This window comes from Vipera ursinii (assembly GCF_947247035.1).
Source record: "Vipera ursinii genome assembly, chromosome: 4".
Taxonomy (NCBI): domain Eukaryota; kingdom Metazoa; phylum Chordata; class Lepidosauria; order Squamata; family Viperidae; genus Vipera; species Vipera ursinii.
The window spans coordinates 51,453,499-51,473,350 of NC_139514.1; the positions used below are offsets into that span (position 1 = coordinate 51,453,499).

Here is a 19,852-nt window from a genome sequence, read left to right on the forward strand (position 1 = left end):
GGATGAATGTCCGATAGTAGTTGGCAAATCCAAGAAGTCGCTGAATATCCTTCACGCGACGCGGGGGTTGCCAACTCTGCAACGACTCAACTTTACTCGGTTCCATGGCGATGCCCTCAGGAGAAATGCGGTGACCCAAGAAATCAATGGTCACCTGGTAGAACTGGCACTTCTCCAACTTGGCAAACAGCCGATGATTCCGGAGGCGCTGCAGGACCTGACGGAGATGCTGATGATGCGCTTCACGCGACGGGGAGTAAATCAGGATGTCGTCCAGGTAAATCACAACAAACTGGTCCAACAGATCCCGAAAGACGTCATTCATAAAATGCTGAAACACAGCGGGGGCGTTGGTCAGGCCAAACGGCATCACCGTGTACTCGAAATGTCCATAGCGAGTACCAAACGCCGTCTTCCACTCATCACCCGGCCGAACCCTGACGAGGTTGTAAGCTCCACGCAGGTCCAGTTTCGTGAAGATCTTAGCCTCCCGGAGTCGGTCCAAGAGCTCGGGGATGAGGGGCAGCGGGTAGCGGTTACGCACCGTGATAGCGTTGAGTTTCCGGTAGTCACAGCAAAGCCGTAACTCGCCCGACTTCTTTTTGACGAAGAGCACGGGCGCAGACACTGGCGAGGACGAGGGCCGGATGAAACCACGAGCCAAGTTCTTCGTCAGGAAGTCCCGCAATGCAGCCAACTCGGGCTCCGACATGGAGTACAAACGCCCCACTGGGAGAGGCGCATCAGGGACTAGGTCAATGGAGCAGTCGTAGGGCCTGTGCGGGGGTAATTGGTCCGCCTCTGACTCGCTGAACACGTCAGCAAAGTCGGACAGTTCGGGAGGCAAGGAAACCCCTGAGGAACCCTCCACCTGGCCGGCACAGATATGGCGGGTGTGGTCCACGCACTGCAAACTTGGGAAGGTGACCAAGTTCTGAGACCAATAGATCTGTGGATCATGCGCCCGGAGCCACGCCAGTCCCAAGACCACGGGGAAGTGCAGATCCGAAGTGACGTAGAACTGAATGGCCTCCACATGGGTACTGATGGCCATACACACGGGTTGCGTGGCGGCCGTGATAGGCCCGGACAGGAGCACTCGACCATCGATGGTCTCCACAAGCATGGGCGGATCCACTGGACACTGGGGAACAGCCCATTTGGCCACAAAGGCCGAATCCATAAAGTTAGTGGTAGCCCCAGAGTCAATTAAGGCATGGACTGGAATCCCCTCTGACTTGCCAGGGAGGATCAGACGTGCCTCCAAAATCAAATGCCGTGGAGGTTCACAGGCACCGTCGGAACGGCGTCGCTCGGTGTGGATGTTGTGGGTCGCCCGATCTTTCACACCGTCTAGATCGGGCTCGGGCCGTTTCCCGATAACAAAGCAGGGGACTTTCTCGGGGCAGGCTTGGTCACTGACGCCCGCTGACGCTTCTTCGGGCAAGAAGCAGCCAAATGTCCAGGGTCCCCACAGTAAAAACACAACCCCTCCGATCGTCGTCTGTCCATTTCCGTCACCGATAGACGGGACCTGGCGGCACCCAGCTCCATTGGCTCCTCCCTCTGGACCGGGGGCTCACGCACAACAGGGGCGGCAGGGGTCTGTGGGGTGGCACGGCGACTCTTACGCTGCTGCAGCCGGGCATCGATCCGCAGACAAAGATGGATCAGCCCATTCAGGTCTGAGGGAATGTCCACGCGGGCCAGCTCATCCAACATCTCCTCTGACAAGCCATCCTGAAAGGCATCCACGAGCGCAGCCTCATTCCAGGCGGAATCCTGGCTAAGCAGCCGGAAATCGCTGATATAGGCCTGTAGAGGGCGCTGACCCTGCCTCAAAGCTTTCAGGCGTCGGGTGGCCGTCTGTGCCTTAATCGGGTCCTCGTACATGAGGCGCATATGGTCACAAAACCCCCCAAAGTTATCCAACAAAGGGCTAGGCTGTGCCAACAGAGGCGTGCCCCAACGAGCTGCATCTCCCGACAGAAGGCTCAACACGAATCCCACCTTATCTCGGTCAGTGGGGAAATCAGCTGCTCTCACGCTGATATAAAGCTGGCATTGTCCCAGGAAGGCAGGAAACAGTTCTGGATTACCAGCGAATTTATCCGGCATAGCTATCTGACATTTCCTCCTGGGTGGGGGGGCAGCATGTACCTGAGCCTGCAGTTGTGCCACCTGAGTGGCCAGCAAGGTGAGTTGCTGGTTGAGCTGGACATTCTCGGCAAGAAGCTGCTCCATCGTAGTATTAAGGGGTGGGGGCTGAAAGCAAACTGTTCTGAACCAGCCCTCTTCTCGCACCCCTAATCAAAGGAAGAGTCTGGAAAGCGTCCAAGATCAAAAGGCTTCTGCCAAGTTTTAATTACACTGTTACAAAAATACAAGAGCTTGACTTCTCAAACGAAAAAGTTGCTTTCAGCAACTAGCCCCTCCCCAAACACTTCTTTTATAGAGAGCTCAGGGCGTGGTCTCCCTGTGCCTCCTCCCGAGGAGTCCCATAGCCTTCCTTTGTTTGTCCCTGCTCGTCTGCCTCCTGCGTCGGGCGTCCTTGAACAGGGCCAGCTGTGGGTCATCATCCTCCGCACTCTCGGGCTCACACAGCTGAGAAGAGGTTCCCGGCTGAGGACTCTGCAAAGTCTCCAAATCATCATCAGCCGGTTCGTTTCCCTCCTCCCCCACATCTGAGTCCTCCGATACATCGGACCCGGCTGTCGGGCCCACAGGCTGGCCCTGAGTCACAACAGGCTTGTGCGGTGCTGCCACCGGTTTAGCTCATTCCCCTCCCCCGCTACCACTTTTCTAGGATGGTCGCGTACCACCTGCCAGGTGCCAATGTACCATAGGTGGTACCCGTACCACTGGTTGAAAAGCCCTGACTTATTGTAGTGCCTATTTACAAAGACAATCAAGACTTAACTGCTAGTTATCAGCTTATAAATCTTTTAAATACAATTAACAAAATTTATGCTAAGCATCTATATATAATATTCTATACTATTTCATGGAAAAATGTTTCTTGCCCTAAAGAAGACATCCAGGCCGTATTTTTCTATTTAAAAGTAGTATATAATTCATTTCCCAGGAATAGCTATTGGGTGAAGCCGTCAACTTCTAAATTATATGACAATTTCGTTACAAATCAGGTTGCCTTTGTGTTGCCAATTCCTGTTCAAAAAAGAGTGAAACAAGGTTGTTTATTTGCTAACTTCCTTTTAAATGTCTACATAAACTCCATAATCCAAACTCTAGAAAATATTGAATTTCACCCAGCCCAGTTGGGTAACAAATGTATCTCATTTTTTATATGAGATGATGCCATCATTCAGTATTGAACAAACCAAGGCATTTAAATATTCATAGAGAATGCAAGTTCTTGATGTATGCTTAGATGCACTGTTAAATTAATCTTATTAATGTATTTTAGCTTAAACTTGATTTTTAACTATAAACCTATCTTTAAATTATTGAATAATTTTCAGTATTATATGTGAACACTTAACTACTGGCTATTAATAAGAAATATAGACAGATTGATCCAATTAATTAATTGCAGATGATGAATACCTAAGCTAAATATTGAAAATATATTATACATTATTATTGCACTTAAATAGAAATACTACTACAATGATTTTGTTTTCCTTAAGTTGTCTTCAGTGTTGTTTGATGTGTACTTCTGCTTATTTTAATTTTACGGATTTTGAAATTTGTGTTTAGAATTGACATGTTCAGTATATTAATGTTAATCTTATAATAAGAACATTTATCAAGGGGTCTGAACAGCTTCACCAAGGGGAAAATTTTACAATGAGTTTACCTTTCTAGTTTGGAAAAACAGTGAACAGAGTAGGCAGGAAAAAAATCACGAAGATTAGATAAGGAGAAACTCTTTTATTACTGTAGTTGTTGTTAGAATATTGCTGTAACGTTATACCCAAATTCTGTTAACATATTTTGACAGATTTTAATATTATAGGAATACAGGCTTGTTAGGCATTGTTAAGATGGTAAAACTAGAATTGGGACTATCATTTCAAGTACAATACGGTTGAGACATGACATACCCTGTCCTGTATGAACATAAATTAGTAATGGTTCTAGAACATCAGACTTAGGTTTTTGAGATTATAAAAACTATTCTGATGGTTATTGAAAGCATGTCAGATTCAGAGCTGCCTTTCCATCTCAAGGGTAAGAGAATTAATGTTTGGAAATTATTATCTTAAGTGACCATTAAGGACAAGATGCAGGGAATGAACAGCATTTTGCATAGAACGTTTGAAAGATTTGAAAACCTACACATTCTGTTAAGGATGTACAAGCACTTCAGATTCAGAAACAAAAACAAACAAGTTGAATTTGAATTGTAGAATCCTTGGTGCTTTCTGAGCTTGGCAGTTTGCTACATATATTCTCTTTTATTGATAAACTAGAATTTAAGGTGATAAGTCATGTAGACTTTTTATAAACAATTCTTGTCATTTCAGATTGTCCCATAAAAGCGGTAAACTTTTAGGTTTGAAAGTCAAGATCGAATTTAAAGCAGTTGAATAACTACAACAAATATAATATCAGATATAAATCATACTACAGTGAGTTTGAAGTAAGGTGATTATATAAAATGTAAAATTAGTTTATTTGGTTATTCTGGAAGAGCTTTGGCTCTTCATGCTGAGAAACAGGGAACTGTTTAAGATGTCCTCTGCATTATATAGTAACCCACCATTTCATTATTGTAGGACCTGAGGGAAATGCATAACAAGCAGCAGCTACAAAAGCAAAAGAATTTAGAAGCTGACAGACTAAAACAGAAGGAGCAGGAGAGGAAAACAGAGCTGGAAAAGCAGAAAGAAAACCAGAGGTAAGCTCAAATTTGGAAACCATATTGCTTCATAAAATGAGTTGATCAAAATCTTTGATCAGTCAGTTATTTGTACTGTGGAGGGACTAATTGTCCATATATTTGCCAAAAGCTTATTTTTTTGATAGGGATGCATAATTCTTTGATTTCTTTCAAATAAATTGTGTCATATTTTAATATCTGCCAAAAAAAAACTATTAATGGAAACATTTAATATTTAACAAACTAGCAGTGCTTCCTTAATTTAAATTTGTATTTCCCTGGCTAAAGTATGGATATTCCAAGGAACCAAATGATACCATAGGTGCACTTACAATTGATCCAAAGCATGTTTCTCACTGGGGGTCCAACTATCACACAGTTTGATTTTTATTTATTAATATTTTCTTACTGTTGTACATCAATATGTGTCCAGGCATAATTATATTCAATTAGGATAAATTTCACTTTACTTAAAATAATAACCTAAACATTAGATAGCTGATCATCTTTTTGTTGTATTAGGTTCAAGCTAACAGTAACACATTCCCTCTTTCTCTCCCCCCTCCCTTCCTCTCTCTCTCACACACTCCCTCTCTTTCTGTCTGTGTGAAGGGGGTGGTGGTCCTTGGTGCTTTCTGAGTTTGGTTGTTTTCTTGTAGACATTTCATTACCCAAACTAGGTAACATCTTCAGTGTTAGTAAGGAATGGGGTTTGCTCTCAATTTATATTCTAGTGGCTTGCCCTGTCAAGTGTTGCTGGGAACAACAGTCAAAAAATAACACCCCAGTCAAAGAACTACCATAACAGCAAACAGCCCACCAAAAGAACCACCAAGATCACTCCCACCAACATCTCTGAATATCTCCCTGATTTTTTAAGACCTTTTCCAGGTAAAACAATATATTAGAAGTTCTGCCATTGTTGAAAGCATTGAGGCATCTGGCAAGGAAATATCTCTGCAATTACATGGGTTGTCTAGTATATTTCTAAATTTCTATATTTCTAAATACCATTTATATGTTTGCACTAATTAGAAAAACCCAAGATAGAGAAAGACAGTGGCTTGACAGAATACAACAGGAAGAAGAACATTCACGGTCAAGAAAAAATCAAGAGGAAGAAAAACAAAAATGGGAAGAATTAAACAAAAAGAAAGAAAATGATGAGAAGAACAAACATGAAGTGCAAGAAAAAATGAATAAATTTTTCCATCACCATAAAGATTCAGCAAAACCAACTTTTCAAGCTCCCTGGTCAACTGCAGGTACAAAATAATGGAATATTCAGATTAAATGCTCATAAAATCTTACGTTCTTCTCTTGATGTACTGGGGTAGCTTCTGCTGACTGAAGATTTCCTCATTTTCTGACCACTAATTGAACATATTTTTATATTTATTACTTTTATGACTGCATTTTATAATTTTACTGTAAATCACTTGGAGATGCATTTTGGAAACAGTATAGAGGCAATAATAAATATTTTGTTTTAAATAAATTACTACTATGAACAAAGCAGATTAAACTGGAAGCAAACTAGAAGCAGGCTACAATTTATTTTTTGTTTTTTTCCAATACACAGTAGAACCTCAGTGTTTATAAGTCTCTAAATTAAAGCTAGAACTATATGCAAATACATTCAAATTACTATTTCAGAAATATGATTTAAAACTTCTGTTGATATCCTGTTTTTCCCCCATAATCTTAAACTATCCGCATGCTTGTCGTCCTATAAAGGAAGCTTCTTTTGGAGAAATGGGGGTTCAATGAAAAACAGTTACCCTAAAACCAAAATATAGTTCTGTGCTAATACAGTCTTTTAATCAACTTGGGTTTAACCAACTCAAGAACAGCACACTCAAAAGGATGTACAGCCAAAATAAAATAAAAAAATCATTTTTTGCTTCCTCTTTTCCCTTCCCCAAATGTTTTATTTAGATGCAGTTGGTTTGATTATTTTTAAATATAATTTGATGTCACACTTTCATGCTCACGTACACACCATTATATACAGTGAAAATTCAACATCATTGGGCAAATGATGTAAATGCCACATTATTCAATTTATTGATTAATAGACCTCTTAATTAGACATTTCAGTGAACACTTACTTGGTACAAGCACATCTTTTTTCATGTAATAGCAACTGAAATTTTTATAATGTCATTAGTTTTTATTCATTTTTTATTTTTATTAAAATAGTAAATACAAATAATGAAAACACCCAAATATATAGTTAACAAACTTACATACAGTATAGTGGTTAAATAAAATAAAAGTAACAGAAAGGGGAAAAAAACACTAATTTAGAATATACATCGAATAATTGTGAAAATATTTTGCAACCTGCAGTTTATCCTCATATCCTAAATTGTGTTTAAATGAATGTTTGAATGTATGCAAATTAAATTTGTCTCTTGAGATATAATTCAAAAACAACATGTCTGTTTTTGTGGATCTAGAAAAGGCTCCACTAACTATTTCTGGTCAGGAAGATGTAAAAATAGTGTATTATCGAGCTTTGTATCCTTTTGAATCCCGAAGCCATGATGAAATCACTATCCAGCCAGGAGACATGATTATGGTAAGGGAAGAATGCAGTATTACCCCAAAATCACAAACCTTAATCTTAACATCTTAATAGAGGAGATATGTTGTGAAATAATGAGGCTCTGCAATAATGTCTGGGGATGTTATAGAGATTATAGGTCTGTAAGAAGGCAAATATGGTGATGAATAAGGCTGTGCAGTCTTGGATTTAAAGGCAAAAAGATGTTTTGGAGGTTATTGTCTGCAACTGGAAAAAGATGTACTTATTTTAGAGTTGCTGGCAAACTAAGGAGTTCCTAGAAAAGTTGGCTTTTTAAATATTTTTTAAACTTGCATTTCAGTTTTTTCTATAGCTGTAACTATAGAAAAACTCTTTAACCCTTCCTGAAGCCTATAAAGTTTTTATAATTCCTGTATAACCAGGAATAAAAAGAGGGAAACATCAGTGGAACGTCCTTGTTTCTAAGCTTTTTTCATAGACAGGATTTTAATTATTTGATGTATATAATGTAAATATACTTATTTTGGAGTACTAGGGAATGTTTTTTTTTCTCTGTCAAAGTTTAAAATATTGACATAGGAACTTTAATTTGATGTTTAGGTATGGTGATATATCTTAACTTTATGATTACATGAAGTTTACTAAAAGTTGTGTTTATAATTTTCTAGAGTTAATTTTTCAAATGAAAGAATAGCATGAAGTATGTTTGTATGCATTTTTCATGTTTAGTTTAGTAACATTTTTTTTACATACAATACATTCAAGACTATAAATCTCTGTGTTTATATGATAGAAGTACTAGTACACAGGATTTGTACATGAATAGGTTTATTTTAAAAAAAAAATTAGGGATGCAAAACCTGAATGCTCCATGCATTTCCCCAACATTCTGAGAGGTTGTTGTTATTGTTGTTGTTATTATTGATTTGCATTTTTTTTCATTTATCAAATCCTTCTGAAGAATCTAGGATAGGCAGGTGTTGATGTTTGATGCTATTAAAGGTATTGTTACTGGATATAAACTATTCTAAGTAAAGCTGTATTTTGCAATTGACGGTAATTTTGTCAATACCAATGGTGCCCAAATTATTTTGGGATTGCACCCAAGGTGCCTATTACTATTGGTATTACCCTTGCTTTCTTTTGCACAGTTGTCCCATATCTCTTTGCAAGTCTTTGTATTTTGTCATCTTTTCCAGTTCTTTCTCTTCTATTCTTCTGCCTCCAAATACTGCCACATGCACTATCCAGACTTTTTTGTTGTTCTTATCAATAATTGTTAAGTCTGGGGTGTTATGTGGCAGGTGTATGTCAGTTTGAATTCTAAAATCCCAGAGCAGTTTAGCTTCTTCATCTTCTGTTACTTTCTCTTTTATTCATATGTTTGCAGGTAAATTGTATTTCTTGCAGATTTTTCCAATCCACCATTTTTGTTACTTTGTCATACCATTGCCATAGTAGTATGTGCAGTCTTCTTTCAGCAGCTAACCAGGTGATCCACTGCTTCTTCAGCTTCTTTGCAGAGGTGGCACCTACTTTCTTTTGCCGTCTTCTCAATTCTGGCTTTGTGTATATTTGTTCTTAAAGCTTCATCTTATGCAGCCTTAATGAGCTCCACTGTCTCTTTCTTAAACTTCCCTGCTCTTAGATACTACAGGTCTTGTTTTTATCTGCTTTGCCAGCTATTTTTTAATGTACTGGCCATGTAATACTTGTGTCTTCCCATATTTCTTTTCTCTTCTTCATTTGGCTTTTCTTGTAGGCCAGTTTGGTCTCTCCAGTACTCAGTAGGCCTTCCTGGTATATTAGCTCCAGTGCATTTTCTTCATTGTCCTTCCGATATTCTAGTGCCCTTTTTTCTTTCTCAACTGTCTGATGCACTTGCAACATTTCATGCCCACTTATTTTCCAAGACAAGCAGATTATGTCAATATCCCTGCAAGGATGAAGGGCATGATTCATTGTCATTCTTTTTCTGATCTTCCTATCCAGGGCTTTTAGGTCTACACGAGTCCAGTCTCCTATTCCAACTGTGTAGCTAATAACTGGAATCAGGTGTCAATTGCCTTAACAGTATTTCCTCCACTGAGTTTGGAGTTCAGAAATTCTTCATTCTCTTGATGTATTCACTTCTTTTTCTTGACTTCAGTCAGAAGTCAGCTTGAAATATGCCCAAGTGGTGATCGTCTTCATCCAGACTCTTGATGTTATTTCCACAGGGCATCTTGATTACTTCAGTTTTTACTATTTTCCCCTCATTTTTTTATTTATTTTAATTCCATTTATATCCCGCCCTTCTCCAAAGACTCAGGGCGGCTTACAAGCTTAGGGTGGCACAGTCCAAATTCCATTGCAATATCTTATCTGTATATATGGACTGTATTAAGCAAGGATTGTATTTCAGATGGTGTTTTTCCATATAGCTTCAGATCGACCAAGTAAAGGAGATGGAATAGCTTGATAGATATTTTTGATGTTTGATAGCCATGGCTTTACAGACCTGTGAAGATTGTAAATGCAAGGATTGGTCGCAAAGTTTTCCATTATTGTCATAACTGAATGGTCACTAAAAGTAGTTGCTCGATGAGGACTACCTATATAACATTGAACAATCCCTCTCAGCTCATTCATTTATATGTATACCTCTGGAGCGCTTCTCTTTACACCTTTTTAAAAATTTAGAATGTTGTTCAAATGTTCTTTCTAACAAGGAGCCAGACACATGCAATTAGTTGTATATTTTTGCATTTTTATCTCAGTATTATAAACATTTTGTGATAAATTTTTAATACAGTATATAAATAAATAATGAAATATACACTATTACCTGATATTGTTTCCTTCAGATCATGACAATGTACGTTAATATATAAAATAAATACCCATAGTTGTTGAAGCATAGTTGCATAAGTAGGAAAATAATTAGGCTGTAAATACTAATGCAGATTTAATATAAATTTATTGTTTATATTTTACTGTTATTTGCCTTCAGTTATATATGTTGTGTCTCTTATACTTAGAAAAATATAGAAATATTTAGATTATATTGTCCTAAATTGGTATAATTGGAATTGCTCTCTGGTGGGTTTCTTGGAGACCATCTGTTTTCATTATTACCTGTCAATAAGCTTTGTCAAAGCTTTTTGTTTCAGTCACTACAGATTTACTTACATTTCATTAATTATAATACTATTGCTCTAAAATTATTAAATATTCTTAATTTGGTGAAAATATTATTTGTGGAAATCATTTTAGTTTTATGCTTTGAATTAACTTATTTACATTTGAACAGGTGGATGAAAGCCAAACTGGAGAACCGGGATGGCTTGGAGGTGAACTTAAAGGAAAAACAGGATGGTTTCCTGCAAACTATGCAGAAAAGATGTCTGAAAATGAAATTCCAAGTTCCATAAAGCAGTTAACTGATATGACATCTGTACCTAAAATTTCCTTACGTGAAACCCCTTCAATACCTATGGCACCACCTGTTCCTACAGATTCAAGTCCTACTAGCAACAACTGGGCGGACTTCAGTTCAACGTATGATTTCATTGGAATTTCAATTTTTCTTCCTTTTGGTAATTGTATAAGTGAATGACTGAAATAAATTATACCGCTTTCACTATTAATTTTACAAGAGGTTTTAAATTACATACTGAAGCACATCATCTGCCCTTAATTTCTGGTATATTAGTGGCTTCAAAACGGATCAGCACAGTAAAATTGAGTTCAAAAATTATTTGTCCTGAACTCTTTCTTACTGTCTGCTCTCAGAAAGCAGATAAAAATTTCTATTGTTAGATTACAAACTTTAGAAAATATTCCGAAAAGAAACGTATTTTAAAGATTTTTTTTTAAAAAAATCACTGAATTTAAAGCCATGTAAAGAAATCCATGGTCAAAATTGCCTTCAGAAGTTCCAAGCACCTATTGTTCCTTTCCCTCTTTGTCACTCTTTTGTGCAATCCAAGGTGGCATAAGGCCTCCAAGGCCTCATGGTGAATATCTGTTCTGCACATTTTATGTCTTGACAAGATCATGCAGTAGCAGTAATATCGAAAGAGATGCAGGAATCATCAGTGATCCAGGATTATTCTGGGAAATAAGTTATATGTCATGATTAGAGAGAAAACATGCGTCTCAACTATGGCAATGATTATATCCATCATTTCTCTCTATTCAGTTGGCCAACAACTAGTGATAAGCAAGAAACAGATAACTGGGATGCTTGGGCAGTTCAGCCTTCCCTTACAGTCCCAAGCACAGGACAGTTAAGGCAAAGATCTGCCTTTACTCCTGCAACTGTTACTGGATCCTCTCCTTCTCCTGTTTTGGGTCAGGTGAGTTGATATTTGTGAGCAAGCTAAATACCATACGGGCATAGATTTTATTGGGTACTTTGCATTGTACTTGTACTCCTGCTTTATGAAACAGTTAATGGATTAGATAAGTAATATAACTGATAGTATCACTTTACATGAAGAGGCAGGAAAACAGCAATTTAGGAATTCCTGAGTCCATACTGTCCACAATAAAGAATGTACAGTAACGCTAAACAAATACACTGGAAATTTCACAGTACCATGATAACGTCACAATCTATGAATGTTGTGCCTCCTCATTCCCATTTTATATTTTATTGATTATTATAGTATATCAAATAAACTCAACCTAACTTCAATATCTAACTAGGGTGAAAAAGTAGAAGGACTTCAGGCACAAGCATTGTATCCTTGGCGAGCCAAGAAAGACAACCATTTAAATTTTAACAAGAATGATATCATCACTGTGTTAGAACAGCAAGATATGTGGTGGTTTGGAGAGGTTCAAGGACAAAAAGGATGGTTTCCTAAATCCTACGTGAAGCTTATATCAGGTCCTATAAGGAAATCAACCAGGTAATTTTATTTTGCTACGTAAAATAATAATAGAAGGATTATTTTAAACAGCTAAGATTATGTATATGAACATGTGTATAAAAAATTGTTTAAAGAGAAAAAGTAACGTCCATAATCTAGAAATAACAATGGATATTCATACGTAGCAGATGTACATCAATGTGTTGTGTATTCTTTTTAAGTTGTCCTCACTGAATAAGCTGCAAAAAACTTTGATCCTTCTTTGTTCTTTCTTAGCATGGATTCTGGATCTTCAGAGAGTCCTGCTAACTTAAAGAGGACATCACCAGTTTCAAAATCTACATTTTCAGGAGAAGGTTAGACTTTTAACTGGAAATATACTGGATTTTTATATAATAAATTATAAATAGCAACTGAGAGCAAATTTGAAGTATGCATATACATAGAATGAAGGCTATTGCTAAGCACATTGATTTGTGCTTTAGATTGTAAGCCGCCCTGAGTCTTCGAAGAAGGGCGGGATATAAATGGGATTTTAAAAAAAATTACTATTAAATTAAATTAAATTCTGAGCATTAAATTCTGAGCACAGTAAATGTTTTAGTAGATTACAAAACAGCCAAGTTCTATCCAGATTTTCCTTTACCACCTTCTCTTTACAATTATATAGGATTGTTACTTGTAGAGATACTCTATTGTTTAACAATAGTATTTTGGGTGGAAAATTTTAGCACATCTGAAAGTACACTTTTGGGAAATACTGCTTTGTCATATGCTATTTTTTATTTCCTTTTGTCTAAGTTCTTTCATGGTTGCCTACCATATTTAAATTTATTTTTGGGATCAGAAGTCTTTTAATCAATCCCATTTCTAGCTGGGCTAAAGGATTTTGGACAGATGGCTATCTAGTCTGTTGAAGACCTCCAATGTAGGGGAACATGCCATTTTGTGACACTATTTATTCCATTAATTAGCAACTGTATTACCAGGAAATTCCTCTTAATACCTACCCTGAAGCTACTTTCTGATACTTTCAACCATTGGCTCTGATTCTGTCTTCCAGAGCAACAGAAAACATCTACTCTTTTTAAACATTAGAAACATCTCTCTCCTCTTTTACAATCTAAACATATCAAGTTTCTTCAGATAATTTGTGTCTCCCTCCATTTTGGTAGCCCTGCTTTGAACTTGCTCCAGTTTGTTGACATCTTTTTTATAAGTGTAAACGTGACACAGTATCCAAGTGGACCTGACCATACAAAATAAGTCCTAACATAAGACTTTATGTTCTTGTTAATACATCCCAAAATAATAGTTGCTTTTTAGCAGCAGTTTCACAATTCTGGCCCTTGTTGAATTTGTGTTCTAGAATACCCAAATCCTTTTCACATGCATTGCTACCAAGCTAAGCTTCCATCATCCTATACCTGTGTCTTTCATTTTTACTCCACAATGCAGGATTTAACATTCTATTTATTAAATTTCTTTCTCATCATCATTTCATCATCCCATTTAAAAGATGTCTAGATTTTTGTGCTTTAGACGTTAAAGCACTTATACCTTTCATAATAACCTCCCCCAGGCTTTTTGTTTATTTTGGATTGAGAACTAAGGTGTATTCTACACAAGAAGTGTTATTATAGTTAGGCCTTCATACACTGTGATGAGAATATTAAAGTCCAAAAATTAAAAGTTACTTTTTCACTTTAACAGAGGAGGAGCTATCACACAGTATTTGGAGCTACTGATATCCAGAATTTAGTTAAAAATGTTTTGTAGGCCATTGAGCTTTATTTGTCCAGAAATTATTGTATGATAGGGAAAATGGATATTAGTTTAAATTTCCATTTATAGAATACAACTATTTAAATAGAAAACATGCAATTAAGTGTAAACTTTGTTGCTTTGAACAGTAAGATGGTAGCATATAAATTTCATAAATAAACTAGACAACCTATGGCCCATTGGATCATCGTTTCAGAAGTATTTCTTTACTTAAACAGAGAAACAGAACAACTTTTTTTATGTTCACATGCTAATATAAAATGCTTTTCCAGGGGAAGTAATCCCTCTAAAACTGCTTTTATTTTTATTCTAGAACCCTCCTGAAATAAATTTGTGACATCTAAAAATCCTATTTAAGGGAAAATCAGAGATCAGAAATTAGTGTATGTAAGATTGCATGAAAGTAGCCTGCAAATTATTTAATTATAAGCATTTTCTCACTTCCAAACCATTTTGCTTTTTAGAATATATTGCTATGTATACATATGAGAGCTCTGAACAAGGAGATTTAACATTTCAGCAGGGAGATTTAATTCTTGTGACCAAGAAAGATGGTGATTGGTGGACAGGAATGCTGGGTGAAAAGTCTGGAGTGTTTCCATCTAACTATGTTAGACTCAAAGACTCTGAGGTAAAATTCATACACTTTATTTATTAGAAACAATTTCTCTATGTAACCGAATATTTCAAATATGATTATCAAATAAGGATGGGGAAAGGAAGAAACATAAAATATGTTGAACTAAACTATATCAAAAGTAGGTTTTTATTGGCAATATTCTTCAGATTCTGAAGAGGATTTTAGATTCTGAGGAATTACTGTTCTGGAGGATCAATTATGCTTAAAATATAATTCATCTATGTGTGTGTGTGTACACACATGTGTGTGTGTGTATGTGTGTGTATATATATATATACACACACATATACATATACACATATACACACATATATACATATCTAGACAGATATACATACACACACACATATATGTATATATGTATGTATATGTATATTCTGTTTCTTAGAATAAAATGAAAATAAATTTTGTAACGATATTAAAGTCTACAGTTGTGATCTAAACCCCTTTAAATTGACCAGGCTTTACTTTTTCTTTGAACTAAGAAACTGAAGTTAATATAAAACACTGATTGATTTTGTCATCTTTTTTTCTTAAGTAACAGTATTGACAATTCTATATTGCCAATACTTGTATTGCCAACTTTATACAACTTATACAAACGTATTGTGTTTAGATCTTGATCACCATGCCCAGTTTATTTTCTATTTTGAAGTTATATGTATATAATATTTATTCATTGATTTGGTTCTTAAATCACACGTCAATTAAGTTCCTAAGTAGCATATATAAATACCAAAATTCTAATTACATTTAAAAATACAGTGTGTATAGAAATTGTACAATTTTATATTAAAATGTAATTATTAATTTGTCCAGTGAGGTAAATATTTTTCAGTGAATAATTAAATGTAGGCCAATGGAAAGCGATATGTTTTCAAAATTGTCTAAAGGCCAGTTTGAATGGCAAAACTCATATTATAGATTAAGAAGTGGGTTCCACAAATGCGGAGCTGCCATGAACAATACTGTATTTAATTCTGAATGACAGCTAGAAAGGCTAGTTGTCACTCAAGACATGATTCCTTGGATGATATTTATGGACATTGACTATCTTGCAGGAGGAGGCACTCTCAGATATCCTACACCCAAGCACATTAGGGCTTTAAAAATAGTAAGAAATACTTTGGGGGGGGGGAAATTGGCAGCTAGTACAAAATTTAAGAAGCAGTTAATATGATTTCTACAGGGTATACTGGAAACAAACATGGCTGCAGCATTTTGTCCCAATTGAAAGCTCTAAGCCAGACATGTCAAACACAAGGCCCGGGGGCCGGATCCGGCGGGGGAAGTGGTTTCATGTGGCCCGCGAAGCCATCCTGGAAACAGTGAGGGAACGGCCCCCACTGCCTTGGCCCTGGCCCAGAGACCCTCAGATCTGACCCACTCCTGCCCAGGCCCCCATAGGCACCCTTGATGCATAGGTCATACGCACTCTAGCCACGCCCACCCAGTAGGCCACGCCCACCTTGGCCATACCCACCGGGCCCCTTGAGGTCAACCGCAATGCTGATGCGGCCCTCAATGAAATTGAGTTTGACACCCCTGCTCTAAGCGATATACAGTACAAGGTGAGAGAAGAATGTCCTGATAGCCCTACCCCAGGGAAAGGCAGCCTGTGTCCCAGTTTAAGGGAAGAGGCTGTGTATCAGGGGTGTCCAACCTTGGCAACTTTAATACTTGCAGATTTCGACTTCGCAAGTTTGCATGAATGGCTAGGGAATTCTGGGAGTTGAGGTCCACGAGTCTTAAAATTGCCAAGGTTGGACACTCCTGATGTATAAGGGGGGGGGAACCCTGGCTTCTCACCAAACTCTCCAGTCTGTTTTTATATTTTCAGCGTGGCTCTGGTTTTTGTATTGAGATACCCACCCTTCCTCCTCTCATATGGTGGTGGATCTTGACTGCAGCTTGTCAGGGCAGAGCTGAAATTGGCAGAAAGGGGAATGCTCAAGGACTCTCCTTACTCTCTTCAAAGCCAGATAGAAAGGCAGACAATTCAGCCAACCCCCAAAAGGTTTAGATGGCGGGGGGGGGAAGTCCTTCACCTAGAATGCATAAGAATATCAGATTTGCCTTACTGTTGTGTACAAGTGAACTGGTGATGATTTTATCTTTTTAAAAATTTTATGATACAGATTAGTTTTGTTACATAACTAGAATATTTTTGCAAGTATAATACAGATGGCTTTTGAAGTTTTTTGTTACTAAAAGGAGATTGCTGTGCAGATAGAAAAAATATATAGAGGGATTAATTGCATAGCCCTTGTAACTTAACTTTGTTTTGTAAAAATTCTTCTGTTGAATTTAAAATTATACTTATTATTTAAAGGTTCCTGGAACTGCTGGAAAAGCAGGAAGCTTAAGCAAGAAACCTGGTAAGCTGTAAACTGCACCCTGAGTAAAATGATGTAGCATTTATAAAATATTTCTCTTCTGTGTTCAAATTATTATATGAATCAAGATGTTTTGAAGGATAGAAGCTATTTTTATTCTGTATTTGAAAAAATAAAATGGAAATAAGTCTCAGAATACAATTTTTTGATAGAATGAACCATCTTATGAGTCTTTTTCTGAATCTAAAATCAATTTTTATTTCTTTTGAAAAATTTTAAATAAAATAGGGACAAGCTTTTCAAATTAACCTATTACCTGTTTTGGTGAATTTCCAAACATACCAATTTATTTTGTATTTTAACTATTTTTATGTATCATTTTAAAAAATACAATATTAGAAAATATGTCATAGTCCAAATTTTGAATTTTTTTAAAAAAAGATTAAATCAGAAAGACAAGTTTTATTTTGTCTCTGTCCCTCAGTTTTTCTGTCAAATTTCTGTACCAGGAAAAGTGGGATTAAATTTCACTATTGGTAATATATAATTTTGTTAACTGCTATGTTAGGAAAAAAAACCATCAATACATATATTTCAATAAAGCTAATTCATAGGTCCAGCAGATGCCCTGAACCTTATATTCTTTTGCAATTTAGTTGGGATTGGCTTGAGGGGTCACAAAAATGAGGTTTGGAATCACTTAATACCATAAGCCATTTGTAGGCAATCTGCAGACAATATGCGTCCTCCAGAAGGATATCCTGCATCTATTACATTGTGCCTAAACAAAGTAAAAGGAGTTAAGATCACTGACAATGGAAACAATGGGAAGTCAGGTTTTTTCTCCTTTTGGAACCACTAGGAAACCACCACCTTGCAGCTCCCTCTTTTGTCCTAGGAAAAAGTGGTGAATATCATTGCCATTCTGCTAGCAATAAGCAAAAAGGCAATGGGTTGTTTTGATTTGGTATTTATGTAGAAGAAAGTAATTATTTATAATGAATTTATAATAGATATGCATATTGTATATACATGCTCTTGCCTGAGTGCAGACCATGAATGCCTGAACTGGTCTTTGGGGCAACTCTTGACGGATAAAATGACTGCATGGCTTCTATTTGCTTATGCAGTTGTTCTGTTTTCCCCTGATGTTATGTACTAAAAGGTGTGTGTGTGTGTGTGTGTGTGTGTGTGTGTGTGTGTGTGTGTGTGTTTATTACAATTAATATATATTGATGATGTAAAATGAGCTGTCTCGGCATAATTGGTAGTACATTAGATGTGTGTTTAATTGAAGTCAAAATATACCTTTCAGATTAATGAATTTTTTAATGAATATTTTTTTTTAATATATGAACAGAAATAGCTCAAGTCATTGCCTCATACACAGCAACAGGCCCTGAACAGCTTACTCTTGCTCCTGGTCAACTAATACTTATAAGAAAGAAGAATCCTGGGGGTTGGTGGGAAGGAGAACTCCAAGTAAGTTACTGGTTTTGGTGTAAAACTCTCTCTCTCTCTCTCTCTCTCTCTCTCTGTGTGTGTGTATGTATACATATAAAGTGTGTGTGTGTGTGTGTGTAATTTTTTTTTTTGCTTGCTAACAAAGAATAAAGGGAGACCGTTATAATCATTTCAAACTTATTTGTTCTCATCAGTCAGCCATACCCTTCTGAGATTCGAACCTGGGCCGACTGTGTCTTAAGCAGTTGTTTTAACCCCTAGGCAAGAGGGGTTGTTAGCAAGCCAAAAAAAAAATAATACACAAATATGAGCTGCCACTGCTGTGGCTACTGCCTGTGGATGGCCTTGGGCTAGGCTGAAACAGGAAATAAGATTTGTCCTATGTCTGGGACTAAGCAAGTGTATTCTGAATGCTTAACAAACATTTAACACACACACACACAGGTGTGTGTGTTACACACACAGGTGTGTGTGTGTGTGTAATATATATAAATGAAAACTATATAAATTGTAGAACTAGTATTTAAAGTTCATTTAGTAGACCCATAAGTAACCCCCGACCATGTTTTAGTACTGCTTAAGGTAAGTATGTATGTATTCCTGATTTGCTGAAAATAAGTTAATAATTCCTTTCTCATTAGGCTCGTGGGAAAAAACGGCAAATAGGATGGTTTCCTGCTAACTATGTGAAACTCTTAAGCCCCGGTACTAGTAAAACCACACCAACTGAGCCCCCCAAATCAACAGCATTACCCTCAGGTAAGTAATATTGTTGAATATAATTATATACAGAATTCTCTCTTTTAGGAAACCTTTAATTCAAGGAATAATAATAATAATAATAATAATAATAATAATAATAATAATAATAATAATAATAATAATAATAATAATAATAATAATAATATAGTTGGAAGGGACCTTGAAGGTCAACTAGTCGAACCCCCTGCTCAGGCAAGAAACCCTATTCCATTTCAGACAAATGGCTGTCCAGTTATCATACTTTTGTTTTCATACTTTTGCCTGTTGCATTAATTTTTATTTTAAAAAGACAAATACATTTCAGATGCATTGTTCGAGTGAGTTCAACTAGTTATTGGCTAGTCTTTTACAAACCCACTGTCTTTTTGAGTGATTATTTTATTAAATCTAAAATATTGCTCTCAGTGCTCCTTTCTGGCTGTAACTTGCACATAAAATAAGAAGGAGTAGCCAAGTTATCTTCTATATAATCTTGTCCACCATTACTGAATTTTTTTGTCAAATAATACTGTTTTAATTTTCAAGTATATTTGAAATATACTTTTAAATAGTTTAAATATTCATGCAGATATCAGAAAGTAGCCAGAGGTCATAATGTCCTCCAACCAA

At 36.9% G+C, this 19,852-nt stretch overlaps 1 protein-coding gene across 2 annotated transcripts in view; it reads left to right on the top strand.

The window, feature by feature from the left end:
- ITSN1 (intersectin 1) overlaps positions 1-19,852 on the top strand; it is a 105,337-nt gene that overhangs the window by 49,202 nt on the left and 36,283 nt on the right. For both annotated transcript variants that reach the window (XM_083361427.1, XM_083361426.1), the window contains exons 18-28: positions 4,743-4,864; positions 5,882-6,111; positions 7,309-7,430; positions 10,690-10,937; positions 11,581-11,737; positions 12,090-12,295; positions 12,533-12,612; positions 14,506-14,672; positions 17,014-17,059; positions 18,378-18,499; positions 19,123-19,240. In XM_083361427.1, the coding sequence (XP_083217553.1) occupies positions 4,743-4,864; positions 5,882-6,111; positions 7,309-7,430; positions 10,690-10,937; positions 11,581-11,737; positions 12,090-12,295; positions 12,533-12,612; positions 14,506-14,672; positions 17,014-17,059; positions 18,378-18,499; positions 19,123-19,240 (1,618 nt within the window). The remainder of the gene's footprint in view (positions 1-4,742; positions 4,865-5,881; positions 6,112-7,308; positions 7,431-10,689; positions 10,938-11,580; positions 11,738-12,089; positions 12,296-12,532; positions 12,613-14,505; positions 14,673-17,013; positions 17,060-18,377; positions 18,500-19,122; positions 19,241-19,852) is intronic.